Raw genomic sequence first — 21,220 nt, forward strand, 5'->3', positions numbered from 1 at the left:
ACTATGAATAAACTGTGACAAGACTAGAGAGACTATGAAAGTTATGAACACTGATAATACTATGAAACATGAAGGGAAACTATGAAGTCTAAAACTAGACATGGGGGAGGGAACACAGACGACACCACACTGAACACAGGAAGATGGAGGGCTTAAATACACACACAAGGTGACCAGGGGAAGTGGAGACACATGAGGAAACAGCTGACTAGACTGAACATAATGACGCCACAGTGAAAACTAAGCACATAGAACATGGAAACAAGACTTCCAAAATAAACAGGAAACATTACGAGACGCAGACATGACAGAAATTTGACAACAAGCACCACAGAGACATGAAACATGACAGGTAGACATGAAGCAGGGAGACTTAGAACAGGGGAGAAGACGAAAAGATCTACAAAGCAAAGAACTAACACAGCAACCTAGGCATCATAGCACTTAATAAGGTAAACTAAACTGAAACTAGAACACAAGTGGAAAACAAAATACAATAAAACTCAAATGCTGGGTCACATGACCCAGTCCCGTGACAGTTGTGTGTTAACTCTTCTTTGTCTGCTGCCAGACTGAGCCAAACTATCCTGTATTAATCAAAAAGCCTAACTTTTTACTGTCCCTTTTTTATTCTTATGAAACAAGTTATGTATATTAAAAGGAGATGCCACATCCTCATATTCATCGTGTTTTTTATGTTTTGTTGCTTTGCTGGTCTAAGACAGTCAGCAGGCATATTTTTTATTGTATAATTTTGTTTTGTTCCATACAGTAATAAATAAATAAAGTGTCATAGTTTCATTATTTATGTAACCTGTAGTGTCTCATGTCTCATTTCCTGAGATTAGAGGACTACCATTCTGCTCTGAAGTGGTAAGGCCCACCAACCAGCATGCTTACAGTGAACTTTAATCATCAAAGCATGAGTTTAGCTAATTGATCTCCTTTTGCTCCAAAGAAGAACTTTAATATCACACGCCACGTTTATTTCTCACTCTTTATTTCAGTTTCATTCAAAGTTTCATCTTGTATGTATTTCAGCCATAAAGCAATTGATTTGCACTATGGAAATATTTTAGTCAATATGTGGTGCAGGTTTTGAATTATCCCAAAAGTTTATAAATTAAAATCACACTAACATCCACACATAGCTTGAAAGGGTAAAAAGGAACAAACTTTATTCATTTCATATACAAAAGCTAAGTTACAAGAGTTAAAACTGGATTCTTGAAAATAATGAAATTATACAAAAAACCACCCGAAACCTAACAAAACCAAAGACAAACACCACACCGAAAAGTTTTTTTCAGTGTTTTACTTCATTACATATTTGTTTTTGAGTGGGAGTCCAGTAGCGTCAGTAACCTCAGTAGACAGCTGCACTGACAACAAAGTCTCAAAGCACTCAGTATTATACAAAATTTAATCCAATGATTCATGTTCTTGGACAAGAGTTGGCAGTTAAACTCAGTCATGTAAATAATGAACTGCTTTAATATTAAGCTTTGCTTTATTTGAGTGGATTTAGAAAAAAAAATAAAACAAAAGCTACTTAGAGAAAGATAATAACATGTTATGTATGAGACCGAAGTTATTTCTTGAGACCGAAGTTAATGGTTAGCTTACTGAATGTATGAAAAAATTACAGTTACATGGATTGCCATGAGACAACGCCAGCATAGAGGGAAATAAAATGTAGGTTTGCTATAATGTTATACTTTCTTTGCACAATTGATAGCAAGATTATTAATTCATGCATATAAGGGACAAAAAAAGTTGGGCTGGGCTGTGTGACTGAGACAGAGAGTTGCAGGAAGCAAACAGCCGCACTGCAGATAAAAGTTGAGAAAAGTGCCAATAAGTTTTGCTTACACGCATTCTGATCCAAAAACAAAAGTAAAGCATTATAGATCTATTGTACTGCTTTGCTCAATGAGAGGAGTGCTGATTTTTTTTATTACAGATAGACAACTCAGGCTTTGCTGTTGTTTCAGATGCTCAAACAAAACATGTAAAAAATGACTAAAACAAAGTTAATCTTTTTAGGGAACAAACCTTCTAATAGGGTATTTACATCTTAGATGTGTGCAGTATTGTAGCTACATCCGAAAGCAACTATCCAGTTGAGTTTGTCAATCATAGTGAATGCAAAGAGGATCTGCTGTTGGGCAATGACCAACCTAACTTTGTTTGATTGATCATTATTTATTTAGTTGTGGCTCTCTGCTTTTTTTAAGTCTGGATACTAAATTTAAATCCAAAATCTGTAATGTGGGTATAAGGATGGTTTTGCTTGCATGGTTGGTATGTAAATATGGAAAGTGTAAGGTCAACTTCAGGGTGTGAGATGAGGTATAAGACGAAGGGGGGAAAAAACTGTCAGTTGTTGTTCATTGGTGTTTGAGGGTGTGAGGATAATCATAGTCTCCTAAATCTTTGTTTAAATGATTGGTAAAACTATCTGCTCAAACTTTATTGTGGTTATCCTATGTGGATTGTACATCATAAACAAACTAAAACACAATTTTGTTTTGAATACAACTGCTTCCATGTACATATAATTCAGGTTTTCAAATACAGATTATGTTACTGTTCCTGGAGAATTATCTTTGAAAACAAACAGTACAGCCTAGATTCACTGTAAAGGGCTTGTAAAATATTACAGGAAGTGCATTTTCTGTGTTTCAGCCAATCACTGCGATTTCCACTTTCTGAACCTTGATCATCTTGTGTCTAAATCTTCTTTTGAGTGGGAAGACATCAGTTGTGCAAGAGAAGGTTGTGGTACCACAATGATCGGAAGACTGGTTCCTTTGATTCTTCTAAGTATATTGTGTGAGTTTACTTTTTCTGTACTGTGGGATGTAGCATTGTAAACCATATAAGACAAACTGTACAAGGCTCTGTAATATTTTAGACTACATAATGATTATATATATTTTTAAGTATTTTGCCCTATCATGTTCTAACTGCTACTGTTGGTTTCTTTTCTTCAGCTTTGATTGAAATGAGTGAGATTCCTCAGCAGATGTCTTTACATGTGGCTAAACTTGGAGATAATGTGAATCTGACATGTGTGAAAAATAATGCTGAGTTTTCTTACTGGTATAAGTTGAATTTTGGACATGCTTGAAACTGTCACTAAAGGAACTTATGAACAAATATCCCTCAACGGACAATTTAACAACTCAAGATTCAGTGCCACAAAAGCAGGTCATGTGTATTCTCTTATCATAAGAAATGTAAGCAAAGAAGATGAAGCAACTTACCTCTGTCATGCAGGATCGGTATATGAAGTGGAATTTATAAATGGCACAATTTTGGCAGTGACTGGTAAAGTATATTTATTTTATTGATTGTTTTTATATATCTGTGTCAAAATCAAAACAAATAGCGTTAATACCAAGACATGTCTTTTTGTGAATCGCACAGATCCTAAAACTCAACATAAATTTGTCACCGTGAAACAAACTCCAGACATGGAGTCAGTCAACCTGGGTGATACAATGACTCTGCAGTGTTCGCTTCTCTCTAAGAACAAGAATGACACAGATCAGTGTCCAGGGGAAGACAAAGTGCACTGGTTTAAAGGTGGATCAGAATCCCATCCAGATATCATTTACCACGGCAATGTCAGAAATAAAGAGGATGGGAGATGTGAATACAGTCTGTCCAAAACTATAACAAAGTCATCTGATGCTGGGACGTACTACTGTGCTGTTGTCACATGCAGCGAGATCCTGTTTGGTGAAGGAACAAAAGTGGTGACAAGTATGTTTTTAAAGGCTTATTTAAAATATTATTATTTATAGTGATCATTGTTGCCTGTATTTCTGTGAATATATACTAGAGGTCTTCACATGCTAGCTTCAGGCCTCTAATAAAGCAACTCTACCTAGATCAGCTTGAAATACATTATATAAACATACAATGTTCTTAAAGCTTACAGCCCACAGTGGTTGGAGACCGGTGACCATTTTACAGCCTATTTGTGTTTGTCATATTGCAGGTGCTATTTGGCTGCCTTTGTTGCCTTTTCTGTCTTTGTTCTTTTTTTGTTCGTCTATGTGTATGTTTTCTGCTCATTTCCTGCAGTGTTCTCTGTCACATGAAGGGCCCTGCATTTCAGCTGTCCACATTGTTATATGCATTTAGTTTAGATGTAAAGCTAGTGATCACTTCAACATGAACACTTAGAAGGCAATACAATCCAAAAATACAATGCTTGATAAGAAAATGCCACGTAAAGAAGACAGACAAATTAGTATTAGTGCTTTTTTTATAAACCCTATCAGAGAACTGTGAAGCCATACCTGGAACAGCTAAATAATAATGTGTTGATCTTCAGTACAGGGTTGCACTATGAAGCAAGTTGAACATAGCCAGGCCTTCTTTGTGATAGCTGGATTTGAGAAAACCTAAAACCTAGTCAGAGATAACAGGTATCGTGTTCATCTTTTTCTGTTAACCTAGATTTAACGTCTGCACAATTACACAAAGGGGACAAAATAAAAAAAAAAAAAAATGAATTTAGCACTACCTACTCCAACATTATTAGACAAATGGGGAAAAAAGGAATGTAATACTTAACAAATGTAAATGATAATTTTCTTTTACCTGTGCTCTATTAGCTCTAATTGCAGCTATGTAAAAACACTTAGAATCAGACAAACGCAAGACAAAACATAAAAATAAGTCAGATATTTTCTGTATCATCAAACAAATGCAAGTGAACTCCGGTGACAATGTCATACATGCAGTAACTTTACAGTTTGGTGGTGTTATTATGATACGGCCTAACAAGGTACATATGAATAAAATGTGTTCCCTCAGTTGATAATCTTTCTTGCTCTTAAAGCTCACTGTAAATAAAATAATTAGCTAAAATATTGGACTTTCAGCTTTCAAAATGAAACTAATATAACCTGCTACAGAGAAGATTGTGTGTTCATTGTATGTTACCGTGGTGATAAAGTCAAGTCAAAACACACCTCTCTTTCTGATGCTGAAAAGTCTTACTTTGAGCTCAACATAATTCATTATCCATGACTCTTGGATTGCAATACACTCTGTTGTGTAGTTAAAAAAAAGTGCAGCTGAGGTTGATGAGAAAAAACATTGTCTGCAGGCTTCTTCATAAACTACGAGGAGAGAATGATTTTATTTATTCATTGTTATTACTAAATATTAGTAATTAATATAAATCAATAAAAGCTATCTACATGAAATTTACTTGGGACTAACAGTGAGTCATGTAGATGTGCGCTATTACACAATTACATAAACGGGATGTAAAGTGTCTGCTGGGATGTTTTCTCGTTCCAGATGAGTTCCCGCTCAGTGCTGTGCTTGTGACACTGCTGATCTTCTCTGTGCTTGTAAATTTTGGTCTGATTCTGTCCAGAAAACAGAAGCCAACTTGCGAACAGTCCAAAGGTACAGTGATGCATGACATTTGCATTACATCACATTTGTGTGTATATACATTAATAGTATAACATTAGTATACAGAAATAGTTACCTTGCTAGTACTGGTTGCCTTTAGAACTGCCTTAATGTTTCACATCACAAATTTAACAAGGTTTTAGACTCAACGTGTGAACAGATGTTCACACGTAAATAAAGGGTAAAATATAATCTGGGGCCTGGAACTTGCCATTTCGATGCAGTCCCCAGCATCTTGAAGGAAAGCAATACAATACCCAAATACGACCAGCACCCACCATGTAGAACTGCAGTCCTTGCTGTACTCTGGACCCAGTAATGCATGGCGTGATTCATTTCAGTCAGAATTAGAATTATTATCAACTGCATGGATCTATCAGACCTGCCGTGCGAGTCCTTACATACCTGTGTCACCAAACTTTAAGTGGCGACTTTCTGGATGAGTCACAAAAGAAGATGACTCAAAAGTTAATGACTCACAAGTGCTTTCAAACTGCTTTCATTAGCATGACAGTGACTCCAGTAGACTTAAGCAGCCATTTCAGGAGACAGATTTTAATCTAATAGTCTATTTCAGAAGTGGTAAAGCAAGAGTTTAACAGTATGAATCTACAGGTGCTAGTTCAATAAGGAGAGATCACTACAAGGAATTGAAAATGATTTATTGATATGCAGAATTCAGTTAAACTATTTGGCGATTAGACAACTGATGCCCCATTGCAGCAGAATGCAACGCTGGTGGTGGAGATGAAGACAGAGGCTTGGATGAAACCTGAGTAACATGAGAGAGGCAGGGATAGGGACGAGGTGGGTTGCACAAAGGTGTTTGCAAGGGAGAATGACAGATTAACAGTGAGATTTAATGTACACGGAGTGGAGGCTGAATGGCCTGAAGAAGGCGGGCAGAAAGATGATTGGACCAGACCAGTGATGTCAGCATTGGAACAATGGTAGTGTGGGAAAGTAGAAGCGATGTAAAGCATAAATTAGCCAGCAAATACACAGGAAGTAAACAGACGTGTGACTACAGAGCCCTATCCAGTATTACTATAATCGTGATAATTAGGTTCTTGGATCTGACTTAAAAGGCTTAAAAAATAAATCACTCTTAATGTTTTCTTTTTATGAACAGGAGGAGAAACCATCTCCACTGAGCCTCCAATCAATGAACAGGATAGATCAACTGCAGATCAACTGAGTAATGTGGTACATATTGTAAATATTGCAAAAAGCATGACTAGCCGATGATCATAATGTTAGCATCCTACACTGGACAGATGCCATGGGTGACAAAGTCAATGCAGACTCTTAGAACTGAAACACACAGATCAATAAGCAAGCATTTTCTATGAGAAAACCAAAACATACTGAGATACAAGCAAAACTACAGGGTAGTAATCAATTTTACCTGACCTCCTTTCAAAAAGTTGCTAAAAGTAAACTGTGGGAGATTTAGTAAAGTTTAGACATGAAAAGAGTTTGATTGGGCCTCAGTATCACACTTCACTTTCAACTTCAAACTATGACTATGTTCTGTGTGTTTAGTATAAATTGTAAAACTGTTTTAAAATGGTTATTAAATTCCAATTCTGTTTTCTATCTTCTAATTTCTGTTAATAATCTGCAGGAGGGTGAAGAAGTAGGAGTAAACTATGCGGCGCTGGACTTCTCCTCAAGAAAAGTTAAAAAATGGAAGAATAAGCGGGAGCTACCACATAATAGCATATACTCTGGCATGATAGACTACCAGTAAAATGCTCTCCTCATCAAGAATGAATATTTAACAATTTTCGTGCTGATATATTATTGTTAGTAGCACTGCAAAATAGATTAGGCTAGAGATGGGACATGTGTTTTGTAATGCTGGCTATTTAAATCAAAAATATATATGTTAAGATTATGTGGATCTTTATATTATGTACTATCAGATTTGAGTTGAGTAACATATCAAACTGAAATAAATATCAATCATAATTTTGTGTCATTAAAGAGTGAATTTTATATTCTCCTTTATGTTTTATGAGACACTTTAAATATACATAAAATTGAGGAGAACATGACATTCCACAAAAGGATATGCTTTAGATTAAAACCAAGACTTGGCTAGATGGTGTGACTACTTGTAGGGTGTTACTTACGGGATTATGCAGAATGAGGGTGCCAAATGCTAAAGGTTCTCTTTTCAAATTTATTTCCCCTGTTATTGAACCTACACTGTACCTTGACACTGATTATGAAGTGATACTAAATTTAAGTTTGACGTATCCTTAATAGGGATTGTAGCTTCGATGAAAGATGTAAAACATGACAGCTTATTAAGATAATGTAAAGTTTGTTGTTTCAAAACATAAACAACAATCAGATTCTGCAGACTGATGATTGCTTGGTCTTTATTTAATATTTTGACAGACTCTGTACCTATTAACAGATAGCTTTGCTAGCACTATCTAGTGCATTGTTGGTTGCAAGGCAAGCAAGCAGATAGCAGTACACAAAATGTGCATTTTATCAAACTGTTGATGGCGTTGTAACTTTTTTTAATCTGCCCTCTGAAATAGCTTACAACACATTTATAAAATGATAATATAAACAAACACTGAAATGAAGTAACATGTGAATCCCATACACTCGAACTGGCTGAACATTGGAAACCATCATAATATCATGAGTCCAAGGTTTAACCTCAATGCTAACAGAACAAGGCTACTCAGCTTGTAATTGCAACTGAATATTTCTTGTGTGTTGTTGCTTTCTTCACGGAAATAAATTAATGAGATTGAATTTTAGTCTGACTGCATCAGTTGACTGAGGTTTTCTAATAGTGGTTTTCATTGTTTTTCTCAGTCTGTTTCCCCAGGCATGTCTCCATCTGTTTGGTACCTCTGTGCCTTGCCTCTGTAGTCAGTGATGTCTCTGTTTATTCTCTTTTTGCCTTTGTCAAGTCTGTATGTCTCACGCTGTGTTAGTTCCCTATTTTAGTTTGAAAGTCTCTTGTCCTGCATGTGTTACATTTAGTTTTGCTTCCCCTGTCATTAGTCTGACTTCGTTTATCCGTAATTTGTTTTTCCCAGCTATGTTCCATATTTGTAATTGCCTCATGTGTGTATTTAAGTACTCAGTTTCCCCCTGTTCTTTGTCACGTCATTCAATCAAGGGATGCTGTGTGGCAGGTAGAGAGTGGACCCAAATGCAGAACTTTGCAAACAAACATGAACTTAAAACATAGCACTGGCAAACATGACAAAACATAAAGCACAGTTAACTGAAATGCTAACATTGACTGATAGAGCGTATGCAACATGAAGGATATGACGACGACATGGTAAATGGTAAATGGCCTGTATTTGTATAGTGCTTTACTTAGTCCCTATGGACCCCAAAGCGCTTTACACACCATTCAGTCATCCACCCATTCACACACACATTCACACACTGGACATGACAAAGATCTGAGGAAACTCAGGATACGCTTAACTAAGAACAAGAAAATGCAACTCAAAACAGTCGAGTGAAGATCCAGGACAGTGACAGAAGGTGAAATAAGCACATAGATGTGTATTTATTCTGAAAGAACTCTTGTGCAAAGTAATTAAACATCCCAACACCAGCCCCAGCCCTTAAAATAAAACTGACCCCCCCCAAATAAAACCTGATGCCTGTAGTGTGAACTAAAGTGTCATAGGCACTAAATGTAATCTTTTTGTGAAAACCAAGGCAGCCATTTTTCACAGATAAAAAACTACTGATGTCACAAGTACAACAAATACTGACAGCACAAACTGTATTAGTGATGAAGCAAATTTATGACAAAGACTGAAACTAACAATACCAAAAAGTCACAAACATAGACTCTGTAATAGGATGTCAGGTTTATTTTTAAGGACATACTCAATATGTTGATACTTCATCAACACTGGCATTTAGGAGTAGACACTAGTCTCAGTAAACTCCCTCTTCCTTCTTCCTCTGGTTTTTCGTTCAGAGAAATTCAGTGCAGCGTAGTTTATATCAGCTTCAGTCTGTGTTATAATAAGAATACACAAACATAGTTTAGATTGTGATGAGGAACTCTTTAGAACTCTTTAGACATATTTGAACTGAACAGCAGTAATTTCTGTTACTTACTGATTGGAACAAATTGTCGGTTTGGACTTCTGTTATAGCGCTTTCGTATCCTTAAAATATACATTGTAACAATAAATTATAATAGTGAAATGCACTAAATGTGATATTACCTTGTGAATTTATTGTCACAAAAATCTAACTCATAGACATAGATACATGCATTAAACAAATTCAGGTACACAAAGTAAAGGCAGTCACTGTGGGGAAGGAGGTGTCGTACAGATTCATTAACAATTAATTAACAAAAATTTACCTTATGGTGTTATAGGAGAACTCATTTAAAGATTTTGTTTACAAAATGCATGACTCTTTAACTTCAGATAACACTTACCTTTACTTTTCTTACATACGCTTCGTCTGCAGATGAGAAAAATGTTTCCAATGATTGAAATGGTCAAACAGCTTATTAATATTGCCATTTGAATAAATACAAGTTGTGTTGTTCGCTCTAAAAAAAAGAACACAAAAATCACATTCTTAAAAAGTCTTGTAACTTATCTTGATATTAACATAGTTTAGTATAAATACTAGCAAATAAAACAAAATCATACCAAGTTCAACTGTAGTTCCGTTTCCCAATAATATCTCCCCACATGTGGCCACAGCACAGTAGTAAGTCCCAGCATCAGAGGAGCTGACATTCTTAGAGAAGCGATAAACACATCTATCCTGATGTTCAGATCTTTTCTCACAATGATCAGTTCTATTTTCATGAGTGTAGAGGATGTTTGGATGAGATTTATTAGGTCCAGCTCTGAACCAGAAAACATTATGATGTCCTGGACACGTCTTGTTCTCAGAATCAGAATGAATTGAACACTGAAGAGTCACTGTGTCTCCTGGACGGAGTGGATTTGATTCTATCGGCTGCTGTACAACAATATAGTTTGATGTCCTTTCAGTCTTTCCTGCATAATATAAAATGTATTACAATGACGTTCTTCAAAAAAATGTCAAAATACATTAAAAAGTTTGTAAAAGTTGGTCTGTTTATTACCTTTAACTAACAAATATGTTCCACTCCATTCAAGATTATGCCACGCTGTCATTCCACAATGATAAATTCCCTCATCCTCTTGGATTGTCTCCAGAACAGTCAGTTTGCTAAAATTGTTGGCATTCTGTGCAGAAAATCTTGATTTCAAAAACGCAGAAGCATACACAGGTTCTGTATCTCGATATAGTGTCACAATTAATTTAAGTGTATCCCCAACACTCTGCCTGTACCAGTATACTTTACTCCTGATCTCTTTGGGTATATCACATTTTAAGGTTGCTGGTTCACCAAGTTGAACCATTTTCACTGGAACCAGAGAATCTGAGGTCAAACAAAATGAAGAAAGACAAAATGTTGTATTAGATGAAAATGTTAAAAAATATTATTAATATAATTATCGATAAATCCTGACAAATCTATTCAACATAAATGATCAAGTTTAAGATTTATGTACAGAATGAATTAGCACTTACTTCCATGATGAAGAAGAAGTAATATCATCCATAACACCATCATCTTGACACTGCTCCTTCTCGGGGTTTTTCAGTAAGTTAAGTTGGTGAAAGGAGCATGTTGGGTTGGACCATAAAAGAAATCTGATTGGTTAACACGGAAGAGACTCAAAAGTAAACTTCCTGTCACACTGGTCTCATTTTGAGCTTTTTAAAAACACATCTTCTCTTTTCATCTTCTGTTGCAAGGTTTCACGTTGTTCACTTTTTATGTTTGACTGTCTCTGTTTGATTTTAATTTTAAATCTTAAGCACAGAAACAGCAAATGGCAATTCTGCTCTTGGTTGCGATATGCACTGCAAGAAATGCCTCAAATACATCAAACTCTGCACTTCAGAGGAAATTTGAAAGCAGAATGTTTCATTGCTAAGAGGTCATAACATCTTGTTTTTCAGAAGACGTGAACAGCAACCTGAAACAATGCTGCATGGTTTTACTTCTTCAGAAAACAGAACAAATGAGTATTTTACTATTTATTCATATAGGAAACTACCTAGAAGCAGATATTTCACCAAAAGTCACCCACATTAACCACATGTCCAGAATAAGAGCAACATTTTAGTTGTGACTGTCAGTGGGCTGAAAGTAGCTGTTACTCTAACAGAGCAATCAAAGTGCTTTTTTACTGCAAGCCATCCAATCATACACACATTCATACAAGTTCTTTTCTCAACACCTCAGCAGCATGACGAACATTTATGGACACATTCACATTGGGAGAAACCAGGGGGTCAGTATCTTCATGAAAAATGATTCAACATGCAAAATAGATTAGCTGGGGAATGAATTACTAAGCTTTTGATCAGTAGAAGACTCACTTTTTTCCTGAGCCACAGCCACCCCAATCTGAGGATTGTCTCATTCAAAATAACGAGACTTTATTATTTCAGGACAGGGTAGTAATAAGGAAATGTTGCAGAAATATATAAAGCACAAGTCCCAGCATATATCATGGCTGAGCACTGGGGGTTGGTGTGCATCTGTGATGAGACTCACAAGAGACTGAGATGCTTATAAAGCTGACTCTGACTTTCCTCTCACCACTGTGAAATTACTTATGCTATAGCATCATTATTATATGCATGCATTTATTATGTGGAAACACAGGCAGCAGAAGCAAGTATAGGAACAAATTATCCTGCAGTTGATCATCTCAGCACATAGGTTTTCTTCACTAATCACCTTAGGCAGTGTAGAAGATTCAGACTTTAATGTCAAGAAATTTTTATGAAACAATTATGAAAAGGATTCAGATCATTAGAAGGGGACAGTCAACTCCTACGCTGTTGAGTTTGAAAATAAAACAAAATCAATGTCATCAGTGTCTTGGGACAACATTTTCACATTAGTAGATATGAGAAATCACGTGGTTGACCAGATGTTTTAAGTTGAACCAGTTATTTTATAAAATATACCCACTTGATATGAAACAGTATATTTTAATCTGGTCCAATCGTTTTTTAAATGTATTAAAAAGATATTGAGCATCTTTCTCTTTGCCTCTTTGCACTTGGTTACAAACAGCCCCAGAGGTCACTGCTTGATGAAGACATAAGAAGCCACATCGTCTGCAAAAAGCACAGACGAAATCCAAAAAACATTGAAACAAAAACCTTCTGCCTCTTGTCTGCCTTTAGAAATTATGTCCTTAAAATTATGAAAAGACTCATTGACAGAGGGCGAGCTGTAAATGATCTGGCCTGAAAACTGTCTTGATATCACACATTCTTAATGCACCCAACCCAGGCCAAGTACTATGAAGTCATGTTTAATGAAAGAGTACAGATGAAAGTCAGAACCCGCACCCACACCCAAAGGTTATAGCAGTTAACACAGCCGATCACATGGCAGGTTATCTCAGCTGTATTGAAATTCAGACAAAGTATCATAAAAATAATTTAAATTGCTTTGAATATGGGATGGTTATTGATGCCACATGGGCTGGTTTGTGTTTTGAAGAAACTGCTGATCTACTAGGATTTTTCCTGCACAACCATGCCTAATATCTAGTGAGAATTAGTTCTGCGGCAAACAATGCCTTCCTGATGCCACATTGAAATAGATGGGGTACAGCAACAGAATACCACGGTAGGTGCCATTCCTCTCAGGTAAGAACAAGAAAGAGTTTCACAGAATCATCAAAATCTCATGATAACAATCTCAATCTCAATTTCCACTTCAACATTCAGCTGGCAGTCTTAATTTGCTTTAAATAACACAGGAGTATTGCTCTATTCTGCCTTGTTTCAACAATCCAGCCTGTTGGTAGTATGTTGACGTGGGGATATTTTACTGGCAAACTCTAGGGCTTAGTACCAATTAAATATAGTTTGAAATGCCACAGTCTACCTGAATATTGTTCCTGATCATGTCAGTCTTCTGATGACTACTTTGATTAGGAAGCCCACACAATGTCAAAAAACTTAAATAATCTCTGATTACTGGAATATGAAAAATGAGTTCCCTGTACTCAGTGAAGTCAACCTGCAAGGAAACCAGATCTCATTCCAATACAGCACCTTGGGATGTGGTGGAATGGGTATTTAGAGTTGCATTTAGGCTTTGCAGCTGATCTTCAGCAACTTCTAGATGTTATCATGTTAATATGGACCATTAATATGCACCAAGATCACAGAGAAAGTTTCCAGCACCTTGTTAAAGCTATGTCCAGTGTTGGGAAGATTAATTTTAAAATGTATTCCACTACAGATTACAGAATAAATGCCCCAAAATGTAATTTGTAACGTATTCCATTACGTTACTCAATGAGAGTAATGTATTCTGAATACTTTGGATTACTTAATATATTATCATGCTTTTTACAACTACATGAATGTACTATTGCTGTCTGATTTATTACTATTACTGAAGGTTATTTGTCATCCCAATACAAACTAGATTTTTAAATCTTAATATAAAATGAGTAACAGTAGGGTGGACATTAGGTAAGGCTGCAGTTTTTGCAGCGATCTCGTATAGAAAACTATTCCACTCGTCCGTGGCTCCGAACCGTAGTAAAGGGACCTCTGGCTAATACGTCGGGTTCTGTGTTGCTCGTAGCTGAAAACTATAGTTTTTTACTTTGCTGTCAGGGTCAACAGAGACAGAGAGAGGCGTTGAAAGGCTGCTCCAAATTATTGTTTGGGAGGAAAAAACGAACACAGTGTACAGTCGAGTCTTAATAGCTTACTTAAACTGGGCTCGTCAGGAACTCTTTTTGGCTGCAGTGGTTATTATTATATTTACATGCTTCCATCTCCCATTTCTGGTCAGTGACAATTCTTACCTTATGACTCTCCTTTTTCTCCCTCGTGCTCACAGACACATAACGGGTATGGCAGTCTATTCTACACTGCCCATGAGGCTACATTCTTTAGGGCTATGCCTGTAACACTCTGCCTATTGCCTTCATATTAAATCACTTTTTTTAATAATAATTTTTAAAAATATTTCTTCACCTCATTATGCGGGCCGCAAGTAGAGGTGACATGGGCCATGAGATTGAGACCCAGGCATTATTATAATTGCCTGTTCCCTCTGTTTTTCGTTCTCTTGTTTGAAGTCACAAAATAGCAAAAACAACTAGATATCATTGACAAAACATATAAAACATTGGAGGAATTAAAGTAACATTTATTAATTCAAAATTTCAAAAAGACAAGGACTACATACACTTGCAAATTTTGCCCTCAGATAATAATAATAATAATAAAAATACTTTTTTTTTTTTTTATACTTATAGGACTCCTTTAACCTCAAGGTTACCTTACAATAACACAAGAACAATAGCAGCAACAAAATTTAATAAACATGGCAAAATAAAATTTAGACATAGGGTAAAAGAAACAAAACAAAACACAAGTATAAAAGCAAGTATAAAAGCTGAGCAAGGTAAAAATGGACTAAGACAGATCAGGTGTATGCAATTCTGAATAGATGGGTTGAGTGGTGAGAGAGTTTGTGGTCCAGAGATCTGGTGAAAGTGAATTCCAAAGTCTCAGGGCAGAACAACTAAAGGCTCTGAGCCCCATGGTCGTCAGGCGAGCAGGTGGAACAGACAGAAGGGAAGCTGAAGAAGAGTGGAGTGTACAATGGGGTGAGTATGGAGAGGATCGGATAAATATGGAGGAGCGAGGTTATGAAGCGCTTTGAAAGTGAGAAGCAGGATCTTGAAATTGACACGGAGGTGAACTGGAAGCCAGTGGAGCTGTTTAAGAACAGGTGTTATATGTTCAGTGGATCTAGTTCTGGAAATGATACGAGCAGCTGTATTTTGAACTAATTGCAATTTATGGAGGGATGTATGAGGTAGACCATAGAGAAGAGAATTACAGTAATCTAAACGAGATGTGACAAGAGCATTGACAAGTATGGCGGTACTGTTTGGAGTGAGTGAGGGATGAAGGCGGTTAATATTACGGAGATGAAAATAGGAAGACTGAGTGATATTATTTATATGTGCTGTGAAGGACAGATTACTAACAAGGATGACACCAAGACTCTTAACCTGAGGGGAGGGCATGACAACAGAGTTATCAATGGATAATGAAAGACTTCTGTAGCTTAGATATGCAATAAATCTAAGTTACAGGCTTTGAGAGCCCAAATGGTGGAACAAACTGTGACGACCCACTGCATCCTGCTTTCCTTTTGGCTCATGTGTGTCTCGTTTGCAGGCATTGGAGAGGCGGAGTTCCCGTTTACAATCAGTGACACTGGCAACACCTGGGCCAGTGTGCCAGGACTCTATATAAAAAGCCTTTAGGGCATAGTTTTAGCTGACTCTGAGACACCAGGTTGGACTTTGGCTGCGTTAGGTTTGGATTTTGCTTTTGACACTATTACATGCATCATCTTCCACTCATCCTTTCCTTCACACACTACTGATGGTACTGATTACACACACCACTGTTTGTTTTTGACAGTAGGGTTTCTTTTCTGTTTTATTTGTTTTAAAAGAATAAAGCAGCTTGGAACATTCCTAACCATGTCTGGAGTTTTCTTTGTCATGACCGTACGGCCCGGTTCGTGACTTGCCAACAGTCAAGATGTAATGGAAACAAAACTAAACAAAATGCCAAAGTCTCAAATATAAGGTCAATAACAGAATATGACGTTCCTTTTAAAATTCAGGAAATGCTCAACATTGTCATGAAGTTCAACATTTAACTTGAGAGTAGACGCTGTCCTCAGCAAACTCTCTCTTCTGTCTTCCTCTTGTTTTTCTTTCAGAGAAATTCATTGAGGCGTAGTTTAGTTCTTCATCAGCTTCACCCTGCTTTATAATTAAAACCATGAGCAAAAACTGCAATAAAGAACTAGTAAAACAATATTTTAACTAACAATATTTCTTATTACTTACAGCTTGGTGCAATTTGTCATTTTGTGCTCCTGGTATAGCACTTTCTGTTCCTGTAAATATGACAGTATGTCAAAAATGCACTTAATGTGGCATTCGTTCCTGAATTTGTCTGACATGTACATATAGAATATATATTTATTTTCCATTTTCCAAGTGCAATGAGATCATTTTTGCCTTTAAGAAAGACTTTAGCTTCTATAACACTTACCTTTATATGGTTTCCATAATCTTTGGTAGAAGATGAGGAAAACATTTCCAATGACAGAAATGGACAAGAACACTAATAAGGTCATTTGGATAGATATTGATTGTGTTGTTTGTTCTGGAAAATAAAAACAAATAAATCTTCTTAAAAAGTCTTATGCCTCATTTTAGAATAACATGTTATTGTGTATTAATTCCAGTACTTAATTCATAATCATACCAAGTTCCACTGAAGTTCCATTTCCAAATATTATCTCTCCACATGTGGCCACAGCACAGTAGTAAGTCCCAGCATCGAAAGCACTGATATTTTTAGAGAAGTGATAAACACAGTTTTTCTGAGTCTCTGATCTTTTCTCACATTCATTTTTTCTATTTCCATCAGAGTAGATGATGTTTGGGTGAGATTTTTGTGATCCTGCTCTGAACCAAAAGACATTATAATCTCCTGGACATGCCTCAGTCTGAGACTCAGAGAGGACTGAACACTCAAGAGTCACTGTGTCTCCTGTACGAACCGGTTTTGATTCTGTCGGCTGCTGGACAACAGAGTAGTTTGATGTCCTCTGAATGTTTCCTTTATAATACAAAAAACAAACATTCTTCAAAGCATGCTCAGAAAATATTTGATAAGTTAGGGTGCAAAATTACCTTTTACTAACAGGTATGTCCCACTCCATTCAGCATTAATCCACTCTGTGATTCCACAGTGATAGATTCCCTCATCCTCTCGGATTGTCTTCAGAATGATCAAGTTGCTAAAATTGTTATCATTATTTAAGTTAAATCTTGAATTTGAAAATTCAGGACCATATTCCGGTGGTGTATTTTTATACAGTGCCAATATCAATTTAAGAGTTTCTCCAACATTCTGCTTGTACCAGTAGATTGCTTTACTGCTCAGCTCTTTCGGTAAAGCACATGTTAAGGTTGCCGGTTCACCAAGTTGAACTATGTTCACTGGCACCAGAGAGTCTGAGTTAAAACAAAACACAGAAAAGCAAAATTTTGCTTTAAGATGTTTAAATTGTTATCATTTCAAAAATATTATTGTTATCTATAAATCTACACATATATACTTTACAATAAAAACATATATCAGATTTATGAACAGAAAAAGTAGCCCTTACATCCTTGATGAAGAAATAGCCATGTCATCCATAACCCCACCATCTTGATACTACTCCTTTTAGGAACCTCATTGCTATTTCTGTGAGTGAAGGAAGTGAGATGAGTGACTGGGTAAGACCATCTATGCATATGATTGCTCTGATTGGTTAAAACATAATAGATTCAAAAGTACACTTCCTGTCACATTGATGTCAACCAGAGGTTTTTCTTTTTCATCTTCTATTGCAGTTGTTCAGATTGTTCAGTTTTCATATTTATATTCAAGTTTGTGATTGTAAGTCATGTTCTCAAACAATAAGCATGAATACATGGATAATAATTCTTGGTACGTACGACAAGATATACCTCAGATATGTAACACTTCGTAACACTTTGTATTTTTGAGTAAATTTGCAATGTTTCTTTGGTGGGAAGGTCATGAAATTTCTACCTTGGAAGAATTGAAGAGCAGACTGAACTAACAGAATAATAAGTGCAAGATTTTATTTGTGATTTTTTTTTTGATAATCAAAATATGCAGGCTCTTTTTCTATTAGTTAACTCTAGGTACACCCTTATTCAGAGATCATGGGTATCATGATGGTAGTTATAAAATCCATTTTTTTTGTCAAAAGGTTTTCTTTTTCATCCCCGGCTCAAACTACCATCAGGTTCCTTACCTCCAATTTTTTCTGGGGGAGTACTGAGGTGTATCTTTAAGACTGACTAAGGCTCACCACACTCCATTTGTTTGTCTCCTCCACTATTTCTCCACTTCCAAACAAGAGTTACTCCACCTGAGACAGCAACTCTTCAGAACTTCAGAAGGAGGAAGTCTGTGCTACAGCCCATCAGCATCAATGGGGAGTGCGTGGAAAGGGTGTCCAGTTTCAGGTTCCTGGGTGTGCACATAGACATAGACCTCCAATGGAGCTCAAATACATTGGCGGTTGTAAAGAACACCCAACAGCTTCTCCACTTTCTGAGAATCCTCAGAAAAATGGACCTGAAGTGGGGGCTGCTGATTGTCTTCTACTGTTGCTCCATTGAAAGTGTGCTGACATACTGCATCTGTGTATGGTTCTCCAGCTACACCATGGCACACAAAAAGGCACTTCAGAGGGTCATTAATATGGCCCAAAATATCATCGGACATCCTCTTCCCTCCCTCAAGGACCTGTACAGCACTCACTGTCTCAAGAGGGCACGCAGCATCCTGCGGGATTGCACACACCCAGGACACCGGGTGTTAAGCTGCTGCTGTCTGGCATGAGATTCAGTTTGCTGAGGTCGCGGACAAACAGACTCAAGGACAGCTTTTACAGGGCAATAGCCCTAATCAATGCTAACAGACACCAAAGCACTCCTCAAAGACAAGAGGAGGGCCATCCGAGCAGGCAATAGAGAGGAGGTGAGAATGGTTCTATGGTGTTATTAAAGGGAAAGATCAGAGAGGCTAAAGAATATTACAGAAGAGCATGAGAGTGGTGTGGAGTAGGTAGTTGGGTGCCGTGACACCCCTCCCCCACCTATCACTCACGACCAGGTGCAAAGACAAATGAGAAGATTCCACTCAGGCAAGTCTGCTGGACTGGACAGGTTGTGTCCTCAAGGCCTGTGCAGCCCAGCCTTATGGATTCTTTAATAAACTGTTCATGTTGAGCCTGAGTCTGCAGAGGGTCCCATTGCGGTGGACGACATCATGCCTCGTTCCTGTACCAAAGATGCCATGTCCCAGTGGCTCCAGGGTTTCAAGCCTGTGTCACTGACTTTCCACGTCATGAAGACCCTGGAAAGAGTTATCCTTGACCAGCTTCCAACCTATTGTCAGGCCACATCAGGATCCCCTTCAGTTCGATTACCAGCTTACTAGAGCTGAGGACGCCATCGTCTGCCTGCTCAATCGTGTCTATGCCCATCTGGACCAGCCAGCGAGCACAGTGAGGGTCATGTTTTCAATAACATCAGGCCGACCCTCCTGGGTGATAAGACCACAGCAATGCAGGTGGATGCCTCTCTGGTGTCCTGGGTTGTTGATTACCTCACAGGAAGACCACAATATGTGTGTCTTCAACATTATGTGTCTGACAAGGTTAGCAGCAACACAGGTGCACCACAAGGGACTGTCCTCTCCCCTTTCCTCTTCAACCTCTACACCACAGACTTCAGCCACTGCACAGAGACCTGCCATCCTCAGAAGTTTTCTGATGGCTCTGTGGTGGTTGGATGCATCAGTGAGGGTGATGAGATGGAGTACGTGGCTGCGGTTGAGGCCTTTGTAAATGGTGCAAGCAAAATCATCTGCAACTCAACGTGACAAAGACCAAAGAATTGAAATTGGACTTTAAGAGGACCAAACCTGTGACCCCTGTTTCAATCCAGGGAGTCAATGTTGACACTGTGGTGGACTACAAATACCTCAGAATACACATGACAATGCCCAATATTTTTTATGAATCTGTTGTGGCTAGTGTCATCCTCTGTGCTGCATTCTGGGGTAGCGAGTTGAGGGTGGCAGATACGAACAGAGTCAATAAACTGATTTACAAGACCAGTAATGTTGTGAGTATGGAGCTGGACTCCCCTAAGGTGGTGTAGGACAGGCGGATGTAGTCCAAAAAAATGCTGGACAATACCTCCCACCCACTCCATTATGTGCTGGCAGGTCACAGGAACACGTTCAGTGAGAGACTGAGATTAACCAAATGAACTACTAATCTCCCTGTACTCCTCCATCAAATGCACAGTTCACAGTGCAATAGTTACACATTTTTGCACATGCTCTGTAGTAAAATTAACAAAGTTTTACAGTTGTCAACCATATATATTTTACCTCTATAATATACTGGATATTTATGATTGAGCTATTTGTGTATATTAGAGTTATTTCTTATATTTCTTAACTTATATTTTCTTAACTTTCTTAACTATATTGTGTTATTTAATTTAATCCAGTCTGTTACAGCTATTGTCTTGGAGCAACTGTAACCATATAATTTCCTTTTAGTATTCTGATTTTGATGATGACATACATTGTGAATAAACATGCTCGCTGTGGGGACACTGAAGAGAGATTAGGTTGGTAGTCAAGCTGCCTCTGGCTCTGTTTCACTCCTCTTATATCAATTATGATATTGTTAAATTGTTATAGACATTTCCAGATGTCTGTATAAACAGAGGCAGTGAAATAGAGCAGGCAAGTTTTCCCTCACTAATCAGCTTAGCTAACATGTAGAGGAGTGCAGTGTAAATAAACTTTTAATAACTTTTCTAGGACATTTCTAATACATTAACAATGAAAGCCTTAATAAAGACAGGGACACATTTTGAAACTGGACAAAGATAACCAGAGTAAATACAAAATTGTAATCATGATTTTATTTATTAAAGAAAAAAATCTGTCCAAACCTACCGGGCCCAAAGTAACTGCCCTCTAAACCTATTAAATGGTATGTTTAGGTTGG

At 37.3% G+C, this 21,220-nt stretch overlaps 3 protein-coding genes across 4 annotated transcripts; 1 reads left to right on the top strand and 2 right to left on the bottom strand.

Moving 5' to 3' along the window:
• Positions 1–2,768: 2,768 nt before the first annotated feature.
• Positions 2,769–7,436, top strand: LOC116314827. Of its 2 annotated transcripts, none has more exons than XM_039620676.1 (6): positions 2,769–2,835; positions 2,997–3,333; positions 3,433–3,771; positions 5,326–5,436; positions 6,578–6,651; positions 7,073–7,436. In XM_039620676.1, the coding sequence occupies exons 2-6, from the start codon at positions 3,126–3,128 to the stop codon at positions 7,196–7,198; spliced, it is 858 nt and encodes a 285-aa protein (XP_039476610.1). In that variant the 5' UTR covers positions 2,769–2,835; positions 2,997–3,125; the 3' UTR covers positions 7,199–7,436. The 2 variants fall into 2 exon arrangements, with proteins under 2 accessions (XP_039476610.1, XP_039476613.1); XM_039620679.1 differs by having other exon boundaries at positions 6,578–6,643.
• Positions 7,437–9,201: 1,765 nt separating this feature from the next.
• Positions 9,202–11,097, bottom strand: LOC116314828. Its single transcript, XM_039598512.1, has 6 exons — positions 11,041–11,097; positions 10,568–10,888; positions 10,122–10,478; positions 9,902–10,018; positions 9,571–9,620; positions 9,202–9,464 (listed from the first exon to the last, which is right to left on the bottom strand). The coding sequence occupies exons 1-6, from the start codon at positions 11,081–11,083 to the stop codon at positions 9,366–9,368; spliced, it is 987 nt and encodes a 328-aa protein (XP_039454446.1). The 5' UTR covers positions 11,084–11,097; the 3' UTR covers positions 9,202–9,365.
• Positions 11,098–16,849: 5,752 nt separating this feature from the next.
• On the bottom strand, positions 16,850–19,675 carry LOC120432847. Its single transcript, XM_039598131.1, has 3 exons — positions 19,627–19,675; positions 17,298–17,621; positions 16,850–17,223 (listed from the first exon to the last, which is right to left on the bottom strand). The coding sequence occupies exons 1-3, from the start codon at positions 19,673–19,675 to the stop codon at positions 16,850–16,852; spliced, it is 747 nt and encodes a 248-aa protein (XP_039454065.1).
• Between the last annotated feature and the right edge of the window lie 1,545 nt (positions 19,676–21,220).

This window comes from Oreochromis aureus, linkage group 2 (assembly GCF_013358895.1).
Source record: "Oreochromis aureus strain Israel breed Guangdong linkage group 2, ZZ_aureus, whole genome shotgun sequence".
NCBI classification, from domain to species: domain Eukaryota; kingdom Metazoa; phylum Chordata; class Actinopteri; order Cichliformes; family Cichlidae; genus Oreochromis; species Oreochromis aureus.

Coding starts and splice junctions, on each gene's coding strand:
- LOC116314827 (XM_039620676.1), top strand. CDS start 3,126: ATGCTTGAAACTGTCACTAAAGGAACTTATGAACAAATATCCCTCAAC. Junction 3,334..3,432: donor CACAATTTTGGCAGTGACTG/GTAAAGTATATT, acceptor TGAATCGCACAG/ATCCTAAAACTCAACATAAA. Junction 3,772..5,325: donor AGGAACAAAAGTGGTGACAA/GTATGTTTTTAA, acceptor TTCTCGTTCCAG/ATGAGTTCCCGCTCAGTGCT.
- LOC116314828 (XM_039598512.1), bottom strand. CDS start 11,083: ATGATGGTGTTATGGATGATATTACTTCTTCTTCATCATGGAA. Junction 10,889..11,040: donor ACTTCTTCTTCATCATGGAA/GTAAGTGCTAAT, acceptor GTTTGACCTCAG/ATTCTCTGGTTCCAGTGAAA. Junction 10,479..10,567: donor AACATATTTGTTAGTTAAAG/GTAATAAACAGA, acceptor TATATTATGCAG/GAAAGACTGAAAGGACATCA.
- LOC120432847 (XM_039598131.1), bottom strand. CDS start 19,675: ATGGGCATAGACACGATTGAGCAGGCAGACGATGGCGTCCTCAGCTCT. Junction 17,622..19,626: donor CGATGGCGTCCTCAGCTCTA/GTAAGCTGGTAA, acceptor GTTTTAACTCAG/ACTCTCTGGTGCCAGTGAAC. Junction 17,224..17,297: donor GACATACCTGTTAGTAAAAG/GTAATTTTGCAC, acceptor TGTATTATAAAG/GAAACATTCAGAGGACATCA.